At 41.3% G+C, this 17053-nt stretch overlaps 1 protein-coding gene across 4 annotated transcripts in view; it reads right to left on the bottom strand.

Annotated features, from left to right (window-relative positions):
* Window positions 1–42: 42 nt before the first annotated feature.
* The window catches only part of pde4ba (phosphodiesterase 4B, cAMP-specific a), a 129084-nt gene continuing 112073 nt past the window's right edge, over window positions 43–17053 (bottom strand). For 3 of the 4 annotated variants that reach the window (XM_020602769.1, XM_020602770.1, XM_020602772.1), the window contains 8 exons: window positions 8568–8661; window positions 5190–5473; window positions 4864–5028; window positions 4406–4505; window positions 3793–3947; window positions 3550–3672; window positions 3025–3207; window positions 43–2918 (listed from right to left, as the gene is read on the bottom strand). In XM_020602769.1, coding sequence (XP_020458425.1) covers window positions 2481–2918; window positions 3025–3207; window positions 3550–3672; window positions 3793–3947; window positions 4406–4505; window positions 4864–5028; window positions 5190–5473; window positions 8568–8661 — 1542 coding nt within the window. In that variant the 3' untranslated portion in view covers window positions 43–2480. Of the gene's footprint in view, window positions 2919–3024; window positions 3208–3549; window positions 3673–3792; window positions 3948–4405; window positions 4506–4863; window positions 5029–5189; window positions 5474–8567; window positions 8662–9431; window positions 10443–17053 lie in introns of those variants that run through there. The other variant, XM_020602773.1, reaches the window with a different exon arrangement.

Raw genomic sequence — 17053 nt, forward strand, 5'->3', positions numbered from 1 at the left:
ATTGTAAAAATAAAATAAAATGGCTATTTTTAAGAAATGTAACTGACCTAAAATTGAACAGAGAGAAACTTTCAGAAATATTTAAGAAATGCCATGAAATTAAGATTTCAAAGTGACACCAAGGTGAGAACATTTTTGGTTTAATATTCATGCATAAGAAGCTTAATATAAAGTTTTTCATTTCTTGTCTGTGATATTACATTAAAAGACAAAATTTTTAGGTAAACATAAAAAGCTGCTTTGGAGTTACAAGGTTCTCATGTGACAACAACAACAATTCTCTTTAGCTGCTGCTCTGCTGGGCACTCAAAACATTGTGCGAATATATACTTAGATATATTTATGTATATCAAAACAATATATAATACATATATAAAAAGACTCTAATCCAGAGTCTTCTACATAATAGACACCACCACTTCCAGGTAATGCAAGTGCATATAAATTAAAATAGATTTTACACTGAACCAGTACTTCTTATTTACAAGCTTAAAGTATAGAATAAATACACACTGTTATAAACAGCAAAAAGGACCAACTTGAGCTCCTAGTGACAAACAATAAAGACAAAGGTGTGGAGTGATGGGGATAAGGCTGGATGTGGAAGGCAACACATACATACAGAAACACATATGCATACGAAACCTTCCATACTGCTCACAAATGACTGCCACTTAAAGTTTGCTGGAGTGAAATTAGATGACGTACCTTTATCAGCAAACCAACATGAAAATGGAGAGATGTGATTACAGGTGCAACAAGAGCATCCATAAAAACTGTTGCGGAAGCCACATGAGTAAGAAATGTGAGGTCTGCAAGCCATTTTCAAACCATCTTCACTAACACAAACAGAACGGTGTGTTTTTGGTTTATTTTAATACTAGAACAGTCTGCCATGCTGAATCTAGGAACTCAGTCTGTGCTAAATCCTATTAGCCCAACTGTCCCAGAAACCCAATACAGTGGAGGGGGAGGGAAAAAATTATACTGACATCAAGAAGCACTTGAGGGATTTTTATCATGAAGGAGAAATAGTCAGCCTGGTTGATTTGGGGTTGTGCCCATGGAACCCAGGGGGAGGAGTTTGTAAACCAAGTGAATAGTGGTGCCGATGAGGGTCTGTACCTTCCATCATCTGGTCTGGGACTGATTGCAGAGAGGTAGGGGGGTGTTACATCAGACAGGTCTGGTGTCAGGAATTGTTCCAGCTAACAAGATTATTAAGACTCCAGCATACCTGTGGGCTAAAAACAGACCATGGTTGTGCTTTTTGTCCATGGCAGACATAATTTCTGATTTTATGATAGATCGAAGCAGCTTGTTGTCATGACCCCTTTGTGTTTAGTCCTGATTGTTTTTCCTGCTTATTTTATCTGGTGGTAGGTTGTACATTATGATGGTTTGAACTGGGCTAACCTCAATTTCACACCAACACAACAGCAAAAATTACAAGACAACATGATATAAATCAAACATTCTAATAATTTTACATTGAAAATCTAGTACTAATACTTAGCCATATACTGAAGTTGCAAGTGTAGGATTTCATATCCTCACTCAGTATTTTGCATTAAAAGTCAAGTTTTGGTGTGAAACGGTAGGAAGCCCCAGTAGACTGCAGACCAGAGTCTAAGGAAAAATGTACAAAGTAAAAGTAGTTTGAAAATAATTGATGTATCCCAGTGTGACTGTCACACTCATTGACTGACATCTGTTAAAGAAAGCAACAAACTAACTGTATCAGGGACCATGAGTGAACAGAAGTGTAAAGAAAACCATTGTTCAGACTGCGAAACAAGATGTGCATACAGTGTGGATGATCACGTTTCCCTATTTAGATGAGTTTGTCGACATTTGTTTGGATTTCACTATTGCCCAATACATGGAAGACTATTCTCATTTTAACATACAAAAAGATTTTGCTCTTTCAGATAAAGAAAAAAAGTTTCACAGACATACTAGAGTGTTCAATAAATAAAAAAACTATTATAAAGACAATAGTAAAAAAGGCACACAAAAGTCCTTAGACAAATGGTACAGGAAAAAAGTAAACTCTTTCTCTTGCTATACAAACATGTCTCCATCAGTAGATCTTATTCTATGCTACTTCTAGATCATATATCTGTTAAAAAAAGTCTTAGGTACAAAACTTCTCTCAGTAGTGTCAGTGTCCTTTTAATGCCAATCTAGAAAAGGAAAGATTTCCCAAACTGGCCCAAATCCTTCAAGTTCCACCCTCAGTCTCACGTGTCCATCAAGACTAAAATGTTCGGAGTAATTATTTCCTGAGAACTCTGAAGCCTCTTCACTGAGACTGTCCATCCGTGTCTGGCTTCAAACACCCAAGTGCAAGACGCCCCTGTGCGGGCCAAAACTAAGCCCTTGCTTCTGTAGGCTTATTAAAAAGCACAGCTGCAAGAGGATTTCCCCTCTTTTTCTAAAAACTTTCAAATTATCACATGGGCCTGATGATGGAAGCTTTATGTGTCTGTGGGTGACGCCTCATGTGTCACAATCTCTATTGCCGTTGTGGTCTCCATCATGTTGCCCTCCTCGTGCTCCTGACCGTCCAAATAGTCGAGAGGAGGCGATTGACAATCCCCTAAACTATCCTCCTCCTCTTCTAATTCTTCCTCCTCCCCCTCGTCCCCTTCGCCATCTTTCTCTATTCCATCCAAGTCCTCCTCTTCCAAAGTCAGTTCAAACTGAAATTTCTCCCCGCTTCCCTGTCCTCCAGTGCCTCCACTGTGTCCATGCGTACCCTGGTCATAGAAAGGTGGGGAGGGACTCTGAGGGATCATGCTCTGGTACCAGTTCCTGTTGTCCTCCAGTGTGTCCAGAATGTCCTGGGCATCTGGGTGGACCAGATCTGCCCAAGTCTCCCACAGAGGGTGCACGATGTAGTCAATGAAACCCACCTGAAAGAGACAGTGAGTTTCATTTTAGGTTTTAAAGCATGTATGTGAATTTGCACACCCGTCTTTCTTTGTGCATAATTCAGTTTCTGTGCCTTATGATTCCTACCTGGCTCTTCTCCACCGAGGCTGTGTGTTTATCACACATGGGGCTGATTTCCATCCCCCTTTCTCTCTCTCTGTCTCCCTGGTGGAAGAACTCCTCCATTATCCGGTCAGTCCATTGACGGTACAGCTCCAGGGACTTAGTGGGGTTGCTCAGGTCAGCGCAGTGGACCATGTTACGCAGCACCTACAAACAATGCAGAATTATAATTTAGCAAATGTGTGCACATTGTTTTTTGAGAAAATTATTAAAACCTGGAAACAATGAGTTTAATAGAGAAGAAATCCCCGAAAAACCATTCGAGGTAAAGTGTGGAGGGAGCATTTAAGGACAAAAAGAAGCTGGGCAGTCTGAGAAAAAGGACTGATAGTAGGAGCAGAATTCAGCTTTGTAGGAGGTCAGCTAATGATGATTGGCTGAGTGACCTCCGCCAACAGTTAGACTTTCCACACCATGTTAGTTATTTCTGTAATTATTACTTATTCTTTTAGAACTTAAGAAGTTGTTTTGCAAAACACAAATACCAACCTGTATCCTGTCGGTGTAATTGTCCAGCAGCAGCACTCCAGAGCTCGTCACCTTCTTAGTCTCCACCATAGTCTTCAGATCAGCCAGCAGACTCATGTGTTTGGACATGTCAGTGGCCAAAACCTGGGTTAAAAAAGGAGAGGGGGGTAGAAACACAGCCTTAGCGTTGGGACAAGTTGGACAGCTTATGTTTTAAATTAGATGATCGTACAAGAGAACAGAGTATGAATCAGGATGTCCTACCATGTCGATGACCATCTTGCGTAGGGACTGTCTCTGCTTCTTAGTGAGGTTCTGGAAGATATCACAGTTGTCTTCCTGTAATAGCTTGAACCCCACAGCCAAGTGATGGTTCTCCAGCACAGACTCATCATTGTACATCAGTGCCAGCTCAGAGTCTAGACAGAGGTGAAAACAAGATTTGAATATTTTAGTCTTGTCATGACTGATTCTCTTTGATTGTTGAAAGCACCAATTTATGCATTTTTTTTTTCTCAAAGCAACAAGTTATATGACTTGGGGTGCATCGGAAATCACCTATTACACATGTACATACATTTTTCTGTCAAATATACATATGAAAATGCAGTAGGCCCTGCAGCCACTCCACCATCTAATAAGCACAGCCTCGGACATACTACTATGCCTTGAGCCTCTGTTAGCATATGATATAACCATTATACCACATTGTACATCTTGCCACATATAGGTTACTGAATGTGATAATACGAGAACAATGGCTACAGCTGTGCCTGCTAAGTAGAGCTAGCTAGCACATTTTAGCCTACTGCGTAATAGGCAAGTAGGCAATTTGGGATGCACCCTTGATCCCACGTAGAGTAATATTTGCACTTACTGGTATTGATTAGGAATTGGTTTGATACTCCAGGATGGTCAACATCGTGGATAGCTGCAGCAAAGATGGCTGCTAGGATCTCAAGATCTGTGAAGACCGCCTGAGAAAAAGTGATGAGGAAAGGAGAAGGAAAATAAAAATATTATTCTCCCTCTGAAAATAAAAAATAGCACAGAACAGAACAGATAATCCATGCTCACTACCTACTGATTCCCAGAACATTGTGTGTGTGAGAGAGAGATAACAGACCCAGGGCTACGCCTATAGTCCTTGCAATTAAAACATCTTATTACATATTTTTATGTGACAAGAAATGCAGTTATTTGTCATGTTCTTAGCCAAATGACAAGCTAACTGTCTACCTTTCTGGTAGAAACCACTGTGAGACAGTACAATAGTGTGTCCGCCAGTTAGGTACAACTGAGACTGAATTACTTCTCTTTTTTGTAATGACTTACATCCAGGGCTGGTGTTGAGAGGAGGATGTGTGTGGACTGGGCTACATCAGCAGCGTGCAGACTGTTATGATAGGCCACATCTAAATGGTAGTGATCTTCCAGTGTCATCATGTAGGCTACGAACGTATCCACTGGGATCTTAAATGTCTTTAACAGGTCTCGCTCCTAGAGAAACAACATATTATAGTGAGGAATAAGTGTGGGTCACTTTAGCAGTACAATAATCAACCAAAAAAATTAAAAGCAACAATTATGTAACTGAAGACACTATGGGTTTTGTTCTGTATGGCGTTATATAATAATGCTAAAAGTAAAACACTCCATACCTGGAATATGGCATACATGATGCAGGTAAGAGGTCGGTTGTTGGAGTACTCCGAAACTGTAAATATGTTCAGGCCCCACTTGTTCAGATCCTCCAGCTCCTTGGACAGTAGCTCCTCCTTATCGGTCTTGACGCCGAAACGCGCGATGCTGCTGCTGGACAACGAGGGCCCGTGGGAGACCTTCTTGACCCCACTGATCTGTGTCATCAGCTGCTGCTTCTGCTGCTTCTTCTTTTCTCGCGTCTTGGACGTCGGCGATGGGATCTCTACCTCATTCTGTTTGTCTGAGGAAGGGGAAAATGGAAATTGGCAGATTTTTAGAAAGGTGTGGCATTGTGAGAAATAAGTAGTTAAAATTCCCGTTTAACCTCATACAACATGAGCTAGTGTTGTAATATACTTCTCAATAAAAACCGAATGGGATGCTGAGGGACACAGGTGCACTATAGAAGCACCTGCAGTAGGTTAGTTCCTGATAGATGTATCTGTTCATTCATTCAGGATCTGTCCCTCCATTCATTTATTCATTCATGCTCCCTGTCCTCCACCTGCAGTCTCTCTCTAAGCTCCCACTGTTCATTCGTCTCTGTCTCTCTATCTCCCTCGCAGCATTTTTCCCCTCACCTCTTAGCAGGTGGCCACATCTCATCTCCTGTTCTTTCATTCTCATAGGTCAGGCCATTGATAGACTGAGAGCTGTCCATAAAGTCAGCCATTCAGTAAGCTGACATCTTTTTTTAGCTTTAATCAAAGCACTTGGTATAGAGTGGGATTTTTGCATTTGGGTAATTTTATTTACAAGTCTGTTCAATCACATTTGGTCAGGCCACAAAGTCAAAATATTCCTTTGTATTATTTAGACTTATTTTCAGTCTGCACTCTTTATCCAAAAATATACAGAAAACATGCCAAGTTTCTTGCAATAACCAACCAGGCCCTTGTGTTTACTGCAGTCACAGAAGAACTGAATGAAATCCTGCAGGGACTGGCTATCAGCATGTATGTGAGCTGCGCACTCATCTATCAAGCCTCGGTTCAGCTCGTTGCTGGCTTATCAGCCTTCCCCTGTGGAAGGTTATTCAATTACCAGCTGTAATTCAAATAATCACTTTCATGCTCTCTCTCTTGCAGTCTTCTCTGCCTTCCTCTCTGTCTCTCGATCTCTCTTCAAGCCTCCAGTGGTTATTGAGAATGGGCAATTAAACACTCTCAGACATGTGCTGAGTGGGAAACAAGAAGGAGAGCAATATATTGCCCTCTAATTTATTACAAGCTATCATTATCACCACTGCTGTGTGGTATCTCTGTGTGTGGCCTATTCTTGTATGTGAGAGCGATCAGATTGTGAGACTGAAAGGTTTGCAGTGTCATTCTTAACATCCATGTCTATGCAAGTTAGTGCCAGTATACAGTAAGAACTGCAGGCTTAGCTCCATAGTTGATTTGACAGAACTGATAAACTGCTCTGGGGGTTTTTATCACAGTTATCACGATCCTGGTTTAGTATTCCACCAGATTTAGTCTCACTGTCACAGTTTGGTTTGCAGTGTGTCAGTCACTCACATAGACTGTTCCTCTGTTTTCTTTCCTGTGCACTCTCATCAGTCTTTTCTTGTTTTAGACCGTGGTTTTCAAAAACAATCAATTAAGCAAAGAAGTAAATATATGTTGTTTCTTGCTTCTTCTTTCCCTCTCCTATGTCACCTCCCATGTTTACTTCAGTTTCATGTGAATCCTTTTCATCCTCCTCCATATGTTCTGCGGTAGAGACACAGATGTAGTGAGGAAGGTGCGGGGCTTTTGGAGGCTTTTTCCTCCTCAGTATATTCCCTAAGATAGGTGTGTTCTGCTGCTGGATGATCAAAGGGAATTATGACAGAATTACTGTATGCTTCAAGGACAGCTGTGGCACCAAGTGACCAGCATGCAGTCGCCAAACACTCCTTAATGGAAAGCCATAAACAATGAGTGCTGTTTTACCAGTCTGTCCTAGCATCAGCTGAAAAAAGATAGTCTACAATAATCTGAGGGGATTTGGATATAGGAATGACTTCAGCAGAACCAGGCATATGACAGGAAAATGTCACTTCTTTGATCCTAAAAATAGTATAAAGCAGTAATAAGTGCATTACTGACATGATACAAATCTTAATGGATGGAAGGATTAAACAGTCCTGCTAGTCATCTCAGGCCAAACCAGGCCATCTGTGCTGTTTCAGCCATTTTTCCATCCTCATTACCGAGTACCCGTTCTGTCTTTCTAATGCCAGTAGGGTATTCCTGATTTCTTTATTGAGACGATAGTCATCTCTGCCTGTATTCTCAGGGCAGCGAGAGGGGGAGGGAGAGATGGTGGTACAACAAGGTGTCCCTGCTGACAAAGATGCATTAAGATGGGGATGAGTCACCCAATCTGCTGAGCACATCTCACTGCCAGCAAAGGGGGTTCCTCTGTGCCTCTAGTTTCTCCTTCAATGCAGTCATCCCCCTCCTTCCCACGTCTCACTCTGTATGGCCTGGTGGTAAGGGAACTGCCGACAATGCTACACTGGATCAGGATGCCAATTGATTGGAAGCAGTGTCTATAAATAGTCTTAACTACCTCTATGTGCATTCTGTCTGGCACCTATTATCCTCTTTATCAGTCAGTATTATTAGTATTCATTTTCATCTATGCACGAACTTTGTACATCTGTCCTCTAGCTATGGTCACACATTTGTGGTAATATCACATTTACCAAAAGCCCACTTTTAAGCCAATAAATATAGAAAAACTGGTTGATTGCCCCTCTAGCGCTGGTTAACGTAATTTTTTTCATACAATGACCTAACAGTATAGTTTGGTGCCAGGATCGTGAAGCATTTTATACATGTGGGTGAAGGGAAACAGCAGGATCAGTTTCTTAAGATGATAAAAATACAATTCACTCACTCTGATACTGGCTAACAAGCTCACTTGTCAGTCAAATGGCACATTTTACAGTACCCAGCCACCTTAGTAGCTTTGTTATTCCTCTATATACTTTGAGAAATATATTTTTACTTCATTTTTTAATGGCCATTATGAGCCCGATGCACTAAACGTGTAGCCAGAGCTTAATGGCGCAGTGTTTTATGGTACGCCCCCACAGAAAAAACCTGCCAGAGCAACTTGCCCAGTTTAACATTATACAAAAAACCAAATCTTCACAAAAATATTGCAGTAGAGCAAATAGGTTGGTATTTGTGAGAGCCACTAAATATTTTGGATATTTGTATTTTTCTATGCATTTCTTGTGAGCATAATTACAGTCTGCAGTGATTGAAGGTGGATTTTAATGACCAAAGTGGTGAATTTTTGAGTGATTTTAAGTGCATGTACACAAAACTTTCATTTACCTAGGAAGGTGTTGGAGATGAATTCCGAAACCTGATTCCCAGACCGACTCATCTCAGATAGGTGCGTCAACTCCCGATTCAACATTCTCTTGAACTGCAAGAGAGAAAATATGTTGTCAGTTTCCACTGAGGGAAAACCTAGAGGGAATTACGGTACAAAATTTCACAAAGATACAACAGTTCCCAGTCTTTCCTCCAGCAGCTCAAGAATATTATGTAAATACAGTGTAAAATCATTGGGTGACATCTTTTTTAGCCTCCATGTTCCCTGAAATTAATTAGGGTGTGTTAGCAGTGGGGAGGCGATCACCTTTTAATACCCCTCAATTCACCCCCTGCAGCCAATTTACAGTTTTATTGCACTTAGGCACTTTTATGGGGCCTATTTAGCTGTGTTACTTGCGTCAGTGTGCAAGATGTCAAACCTCAGCGCCCTACATTGTCATTTTCATGTAGTTTTTACATTATTAACTGTTTTAAATAGATGAGACAGATATGGGAGACAGATGCCTTTGACACCACACGGAAACCCAGGCACTGCGGTAGCAGCTGTTTTTGAGAGATAGATGCAAGCGCGTGCACACATGCACATTAACACACACATAGGCACATGGCTCTGCAGAGGGCTCAAGATGGAGCCTGAGCCACACAATACCATTCTGTCAGACCCCCTTCACCATCATAAAAATATCTTTTGGTGCAGTTATTCTAGCCAAGTGTCCTGAAATGTTCTAAAAGAACAAGTATGATCAAAATGCCAATTTTCTTTAGAAATAACATTTATGGCAACAGCAACACAGCACTGAGAGCTACAGTGAAATGAGTGCGGTATCCCGACGAGCTACGTAAATGAGCAGCACACACCTTAATGTAACCCCAAGACACCGACAGCAGGTAATTGGCTTCAGGCATTTTGGACCCCGTTTTCTCGTTCCTACACAAAGCCAGAACTGTAATCCAGTAGAAGAAAACCGAGGCAGACAAACAGGATTCTTTCAATGCCAAAAAGGGCAAAATAAATAAATAAATAAATAAAAAATCCCTTCCTGTCTTCCCTTGTGCTTCACTTCTCAGCAGCTAAGAGAGCAGCTCGATGATGGCTCACTCTCCCTCTCAGCAGCAGAAAAGGGCCAGCTCTGAGTCTCCATGCCTGAGGATAGGGGGATAGATGATGGCAGGATAGATGTACGGGAAATTAGGTGCTGTAGCCAGGCTAGGTGAGGAGATCCAACAAGCTCGGTAGATTGGATGGAGCGGCAGCAGCTGGAGCTAGGGACTATCACCGCACTGATGAATAATGGAGAAGCAGCGAGGAAGGGAGGAGAGGAAAAAAACAGAGAAGAGGAGGAGGGAGTGAGGCAGCAATGTTCATCAGAGTAGTGGTGGGGGGGGGTTCCTCCACTGGATTTGTCTTGCTTCACTGCTGTAGCACTCCCTTTCCTCCGACCCTGCTTCTGTCTCACTCCCTCCCCATGTTTCTCAGTTTTTTTTGTTCCCTCCCTGTTCTGTTTTTTCCCCTGCTGTAGTCTGCCAGCCCCAGCAACATGCTCTATTCAGAACACATGATTTGACAGAATGAGGGGAGAAAGAGGGAGCCCTTATTACAGCTTTGCATCGGTGTATATATGAAGTTCTGATAGATGGCTGACTGATATGTCACATCCAGACATGTATTCCAGATTTTACTATTCCTCTTTTTTGGTTTTTCTTTCTTTTTTTTTTTATAGCTATACAAGCAATACAGTTATCTCCCATCCTCTTCAGTCACCAGCCCCCTGTAATCCCTTCTTAAAGCTATTTTTATAAAGTAGACCATTGTGAAGGAATGTCACTGAGCTGTACAGATATACCTCTCATCTACCGTAAAACAATGAAGGTTGAGAAAGGGGGATGGGTCACGTTTTGAGGAATGTGATTCATAGGGACATTATTATCTCCATTATCTCTATTATCATCCGCTGTTCTCATTCTCTCTTTGTCGAGTCTTCTGTTGTCTCCCCCCGAGTATGGTGGCCATTGTGGAGAACTGATAAGTCTGTTCATTATCTGCAACCCATAACAATATTAGATGCTGTCAGAGTGTCTGTAGAGTGCTATTTTTAACAACTGAGAGACAAACACATAGTAGGAGCAGGAAAAAAGACGAAGAGGCAGAAATGGGAGATAACTGCATCCTTCCCCAGCTGGGGAGATTATCTCATGTTTGTTCTCTCTGCCTGTAAGTGTGTCTATGCCAATTACCAGAACACCTCAACACCATGGCAACAGCATCAGGCGGCCACTATAAAGCTGTTATGGATGGAGGAGGCTGTTGTTGACGGGGGAAGAGAAGAGGCTTCCCCTTTTCCTACCCAGGCAGACATGTGGTGTAGCTCCTCAGCTGTCACGAGGACACACCACACACATCGCCTTCACTTGCATCAATCGATGCACAAACTGAAAGTCGTCACACCCCCACCCCGTCTCTGTGTCTCCCTCACTCTCCAACACTTATAAGTAAATTTCTCTCCCACCTGCAACTTGCCAGCATGGTCATCAATCTTTCTGTTTGTCTGCCCTGCAGGTAGAATCAATCGGCTGTCCTTGGAGCAGGTGTTGGTACTGCTGCAGTGTACAAGACTAAAAGGCCACCTGACTGGAATATGCCGTTACATCAGTACCACCGGCCAATTTTGAGGCAAGTTTGTGCTTTTGTCAGTTTTGTCACGACTCTTGTTGGCTGCAGTGCTTCTCGAATAAGAAAACATCCATAGTTCTTGTCACTTCAGAACCAAATCATGGAAAACAGAACAGAAGTTCCTAGAGAACCTTTCAGTCCAACATAAGCGTGTCCGCATGCGTACAAGTTCGGAAAGATGTGGGAGAGATCAAAGCTTCCCTGAGAGGATTCCAGATTATCCTCCCACTGAGGGAAAGAACCAGAAGCAGGATGCAAGCAAAGATGAAAAACTAAAAAGAGAAGGCAGTTCTTTATATAATAGTCTCTGAATAATATATAAAGAAACCAGAAATAACAGCAGGGGGTGTTTCTCTGCAATGTGTTGACGAGCTATGCTTCCCCACAGGCTGAAAGAAATGCCTGCGTGCACACACATATACAGCAAATGCTAGCATCTCCACTTTAACACAGTTGATACCAATATATTACATGCATGTTTACACACTCATACCCATATATTTCTGTATGGGTGTTTGAGTTTATTATTCATTCAGGAACAGAAGGAAAGCCTTTTTAGCTCCTAGTGACATCATGACACTAGATGAAGATTAGACTTCCAGAGCACTGTGGGTATCTCTATCTCACACAGTGATATACTGTACTGTTTATCCTTATTGCAATATTTTATCCATCACATTTTCTCATGCTCAGACATCTTTATTTTCTATTTCTGTTATTTCCTGTCACAACATTTCTACCATCCTTTTTAGTTGTCTTTTTACATCCTTCCTCCCGTCTCCATTTTGCTTTTACTCGTGTTGCCGTTGTGTCCTCCTCTCTCTTTTAGCTCCATATATCCCTCTCCTAACCTTTTACTCTCACACTCCCCCATCCCTCTCCCTCTTTCTCTCGCTGCTTGCAAAGGTTTGGGTTGATTCAAGACAGAACTGCTGTGACGGAGGAAGAGAAGGTGAATGGAGCCTGTGGCATTTCATTTTGGGTTGTGGGGTGGTAGGGGGTGGGATTTAAGCTGTGCTTCCTCCATTCAGACGTGATCCCACCGGACAGCTCCCTGTGGAGGGCAGCCAGGCACACAGGTAGGCTCCCACTGACACGAGACTGAGCTTATGCACTCGCAGCGACGTGCTTTCATTATCTGACTGGTCGCTATGCATCAGATTGTATCTAGCTTGATTGTTCTGTTCTGCTGGTAGTATTTGATCTAATTATAAATATGATAATAGCAGTTTTTAGGCAAAGTACACAGCATTTTTATAAATTGTTTTAAGAAATTTTTTACAAAGTTTTTAACTTTTTGATTAAGTTTTTTTTTCTTGCTACTGTTGGAAATACTTTGCATAAAATGTCAAACATGGCCTGAATCACAAGTCTAAATTCTTTAAACCATTAGTTATTTTCATCTGATACGGTTCAGACTGAAGTTCCTTTGAGCCACTAGTGGGCACACTATGCTCAGTGTGCTGTAGTGCAGCCTGCTCAGTGTTTAGAAGGTACTGACCCCTTTAACCCTGCAGCTAAAAAACTTACAACTTCACTGGAGATGTAAACTATAATAAACAGGCAAACAGTTATTAGTAAACAATTTAATTAATCAAAATTTATTGTGGTGAGGTATGAAATGTTTTGTATAGAAAATGTCACTGGTGTAATTACACTATGCATTTAGTCGCACACTTTTTAACCTCGGCATTATATATTTTTATTTAACTCCTCCAAGCTTCAACTAAAATGAATTATGGTTTCCATAAAATTATGTCTTTTTGCTCATTTTTTCTTATTGCATTGATTAATCAATATAATTCAATTCTTACGGAATGCGCCACTGCTGATCATGACTTCGGCTGTAAGATTTTTTTTTTAGCAGCAAATCTGGAGCAGTCTCTGAACCTGTGCAGTAAGGTCTGTTAGAACGGTCAGCTTTCAGAACAGAAGGCAAAAACCAAGGGAGATAAAAGTGAGCAAGCCGTTTCTCAGCTGAGTGAATCACTCCCATCACTCCCGGCTGTTCAGACCTCAGAAGAGTCAGATGAGGTTTGCAACAACATTTTTGGCTGGAAGAGAACTGTTAACAGGCAGCACAGACACACTTACATAAGCTCTGGTTGCTTTGAAAGCAAAAGGCATTGCAAAGTAATATATGACACAGGCAGTATTACACCAAGCAATCCCTTTAAAAGCCCAAGAATGCTTGGGCCAAAACCTCTTCTGCAAGATTCAACCTTGAAGTGACTGCTCAAATCAATCTGATTGTTCGGTGCCTGGTACTACAGTATGTTTAGAAACAACACTTCTCGCTTGCCTGGGACAATCCAGCAATAAATCTGTCACTTGTATTTTTTAGCTTTTAAAGTGAGCATCATATAAAAGGATGCACAAGGGTCCTCAAAAGCAAAATGCATGCACCACTGTTTCTTGCTGCATTCACCTCTGAACAAAAATGCTTATATGTGTAAAATTGGAAGTTAACATTAAAAACATTAACTCTAGTTACTGCAGCAGTACATTACAAACACCACATGATTTCAAAAGGAAGAAAACCCTAAAACACACATTCAGAATCTGGTTCAGTAAAATATAAAAAGTCCTCTTAAGACTGCCAGGTTAAACAGCAACGAAGCTTGAAGGGGCAAAAAGAATTACCAAAGCTTTTTTAAAAACACTATAACCACAGTATTTGAAATTCACACCATGTTAAGCAAGCCACAAAAGTTCAGTGCTGAAAGTCCACACCAGACAGAGCATCGTACTGTCAATTAAAATACAAAAAAAGTAAATAAGTAGAAACTTTTTATACCTAACCACAAAGTCCAAGAAATCTCACCTTTCTCCAACCATTTAGCTTTCCTAATTTCCTCTCTTTCTTGTCAAAGCAGCAGGCTCCCATGTTGTGTGTAGAGTGCAGAGCAGAGCGGGGCTGCCGTCCGTTAAAGTGTCTGTCTCAGTCTGACTACACCATGAGTAAAAGAACCAAGCCTCACTTCTCTGACGCTAGGAAATGCCACAGGACTAGTGACTCACTTTAGGCTGCAAGGTCTGACTATGCTTTATCTCACACCCTGTACATTAGGGGGCGGCTGTGGCTCAGGAGGTAGAGCGGGTCGTTTCCTAACCGGAGGATTAGTGGATGGATTCCCGGCTTGTCCAGTCAAGGAGGTAAAGCACAGTCAGACCTTGCAATGACTGTGTGTGTGTGTGTGTGTGTGTGTGTGCGCAAGAGAGAGAGAGAGAGAAAGAGAGAGAGCGAGACCTCTGCCTCATGCATAGTGCCTCATAGGGGTAGTCCCGCCTCTTGCTCCTCTTACTCTTGCAGCCAGCAGTCACAGCTCTGAGGTTTACACTGTCATATCTCACTAATAATTCTAATAGCTAGAGCACTTCCTGTTTTGAAAACCAGTGGATCTTCTTGAACTTTTCTATGAAAGGTACATAGGCATAATTGTGTTTCTATCCTCAAAGTTAAAATCTGTTTATTGAAAGCTTAATAGTCAGAAGCAGATGAGAGTAGTCCTACTTTCAACTGTCTTAGAATTTACCAAAAAAAGAAAAGACTGGCACCAGCAGAGTGCTACAGTGGTATTATTAGAGAACAGCTGCTTTTTAGTACATGGATGTACAAATTACTGCAGAATCCAATTGTTAATTTGTCTTCTTCACAACTACATCTTATTAAAACAGTTTCCCTTAGAGCGCAGATGACTCTGCAGCCTCAAAACTGCACAGTCCGGTCACTGCAGAAAGCATTAACACAGCAGACACATGGGTAGTGTAGTCTAGTGCAGAACAACTGTGTTAAATCAACAGGTTTTCAATCGGGCAGCAACTAACAGCTATTTTTATTAAAGATAAAGCTGCTGATTATTTCAATTAATCAGTTAATCATTTTGGCTATAAAATGTCAAAAAGCCAAGAAAAGGTTTTAAAGGTCTTTAGAACTGCAGTGACTTGTCGATTAGTTGACTGAAATAAAATCCAACTAGTCTGATTATTGATCAAATGCCAAACCTCTGATTGGTCCATTGTGTCAAGTTAAGAATTTGCTGTTTTTCATGGTCTTAAAATTTAGAAATGTTTGGCCTGTTTGTTGGACAAAACAAGAAATTTTACAATATGACCTCACAATGAGCTAGGATTATTTCTCAGTTTTCTCATTTTATTGATCAAATTATTACAGAAAGTAATCTGCAGATTTATTGATGATGTAATCAGCTACAGTTTTGTATTTTTTTTCCAACCAACTGTGCAAAACCTAAGGGTACTTCATGACAAAGAAATACAACTGAAAAAAGCAGTAACTCCTCACATTTTAGAAGCTGTAACCAACAAAGCTGACTGATCCTCTCATCGTTTCAGCTCAAAGATACTTACTATGCAATGACATAAAGAAAAGCAGTAAATCATATGAGAAACTGGTAGCTGGGAATATTGAGGAATCACTTAATCATTTTTGATTTTCAGAATTTTATTGTCAATTGAATAATCATTACATGACTTGTGATTTCTGCCCTAGTTTCAATAACAGAGGATCTACAGCCTTCAGACAGGCCTTGACGTCTCTATGTCAGTATCGAGGACAGTCACATTCTCTGAGTCCTCACCAGCTGCAGTCCCCTGCACTTCACCTTGGCGCTGCAACAACAGCTTCTCCCATTTCACCTACCCCATACTCATGTTTCAAACTCTGCCACAACATGAAAAACAATTTTTCCATCCTAAATAAAACAGGTAGTCACGGCTCACATCAGCTAATTGGAATGTTCTTTTTAAATAAACCTGGGCAAGTGTAAAGAGCCACATGACCCAGGGGCAGCAGTTGTGTAATGTTAATTCTCTACCGTCAAAACAAGGGCTATGGCAGCTTAGATATCAGTGGGATTCATCTACTGTTAATATGGATACACAGCCACATGCACACTTAAACACACAGAGATACAAACTGCATACTAGACAAACATGTCTGATGGAGAACGCGCCTTATCAGTATCTATCCACAGATGGCTACATGTCGGGACACATTCACCCACCTGCCAAAGTCACATCAATGAGAGAGGGTCATAAAGCCCTACAAGCGCATGGTAGGCTGCACTGTAGGTCAGTCACGTCCAGCGCGCATGTTTTCTCTTCACAAAAACCACATTTCTGAGAAATCTAGATTTACATAGTTCTGAAAGGTTAGCCTTTTGAGTTATTCTGTAACTAAGAGAGAAACATAAAACATCCCATAATCATTCCTCTGACAGTGTGAAACAAATTTTAAAAATGTACAGTTTAGCACGGATACACCAATAATATTTGTCCTTGGACACACCTATGTACTGTGTCCTTCGTTTACTCGCTATATCCCCAGTGTCATTCTGCGGTCCTAAGTCCTACTATACATGCCTCAATGCAAATTTATTTAAATTATTAAATGTATTTACTCTATGAATCAGTCATCCTCATGTGCCCAAAATGAGATCAGCCCAGCTGACTGTCAGCTCTGGATCATTGTCCAGATGACGACAGCAATGTGATAAATAAACATTACCATTAACTATCCAAATGACCACGATAGGATGCCTGTTGTCGTCTGGAGAGAGAGCAGGGGATCAGGAAGGAGACAGGAAGAGAGAGTCACTCTCCCCAGGGGTCTACATGGACCCCTCACACACACACACACACACACACACACCACACACACACAGAGCGGTAGGTCTGGATGCTCTCTTCCTTTCTAGGCTGTGTATGACCCACTGCAGACACCTTGCATCCTGTTTTGCTGTTATATGAGAAACAAAAAGCTTTTGCTCTTGGCTCACTTGACAAACAG

This window comes from Monopterus albus, unplaced genomic scaffold (assembly GCF_001952655.1).
Source record: "Monopterus albus unplaced genomic scaffold, M_albus_1.0 scaffold58.1, whole genome shotgun sequence".
In the NCBI taxonomy this organism is placed as follows: domain Eukaryota; kingdom Metazoa; phylum Chordata; class Actinopteri; order Synbranchiformes; family Synbranchidae; genus Monopterus; species Monopterus albus.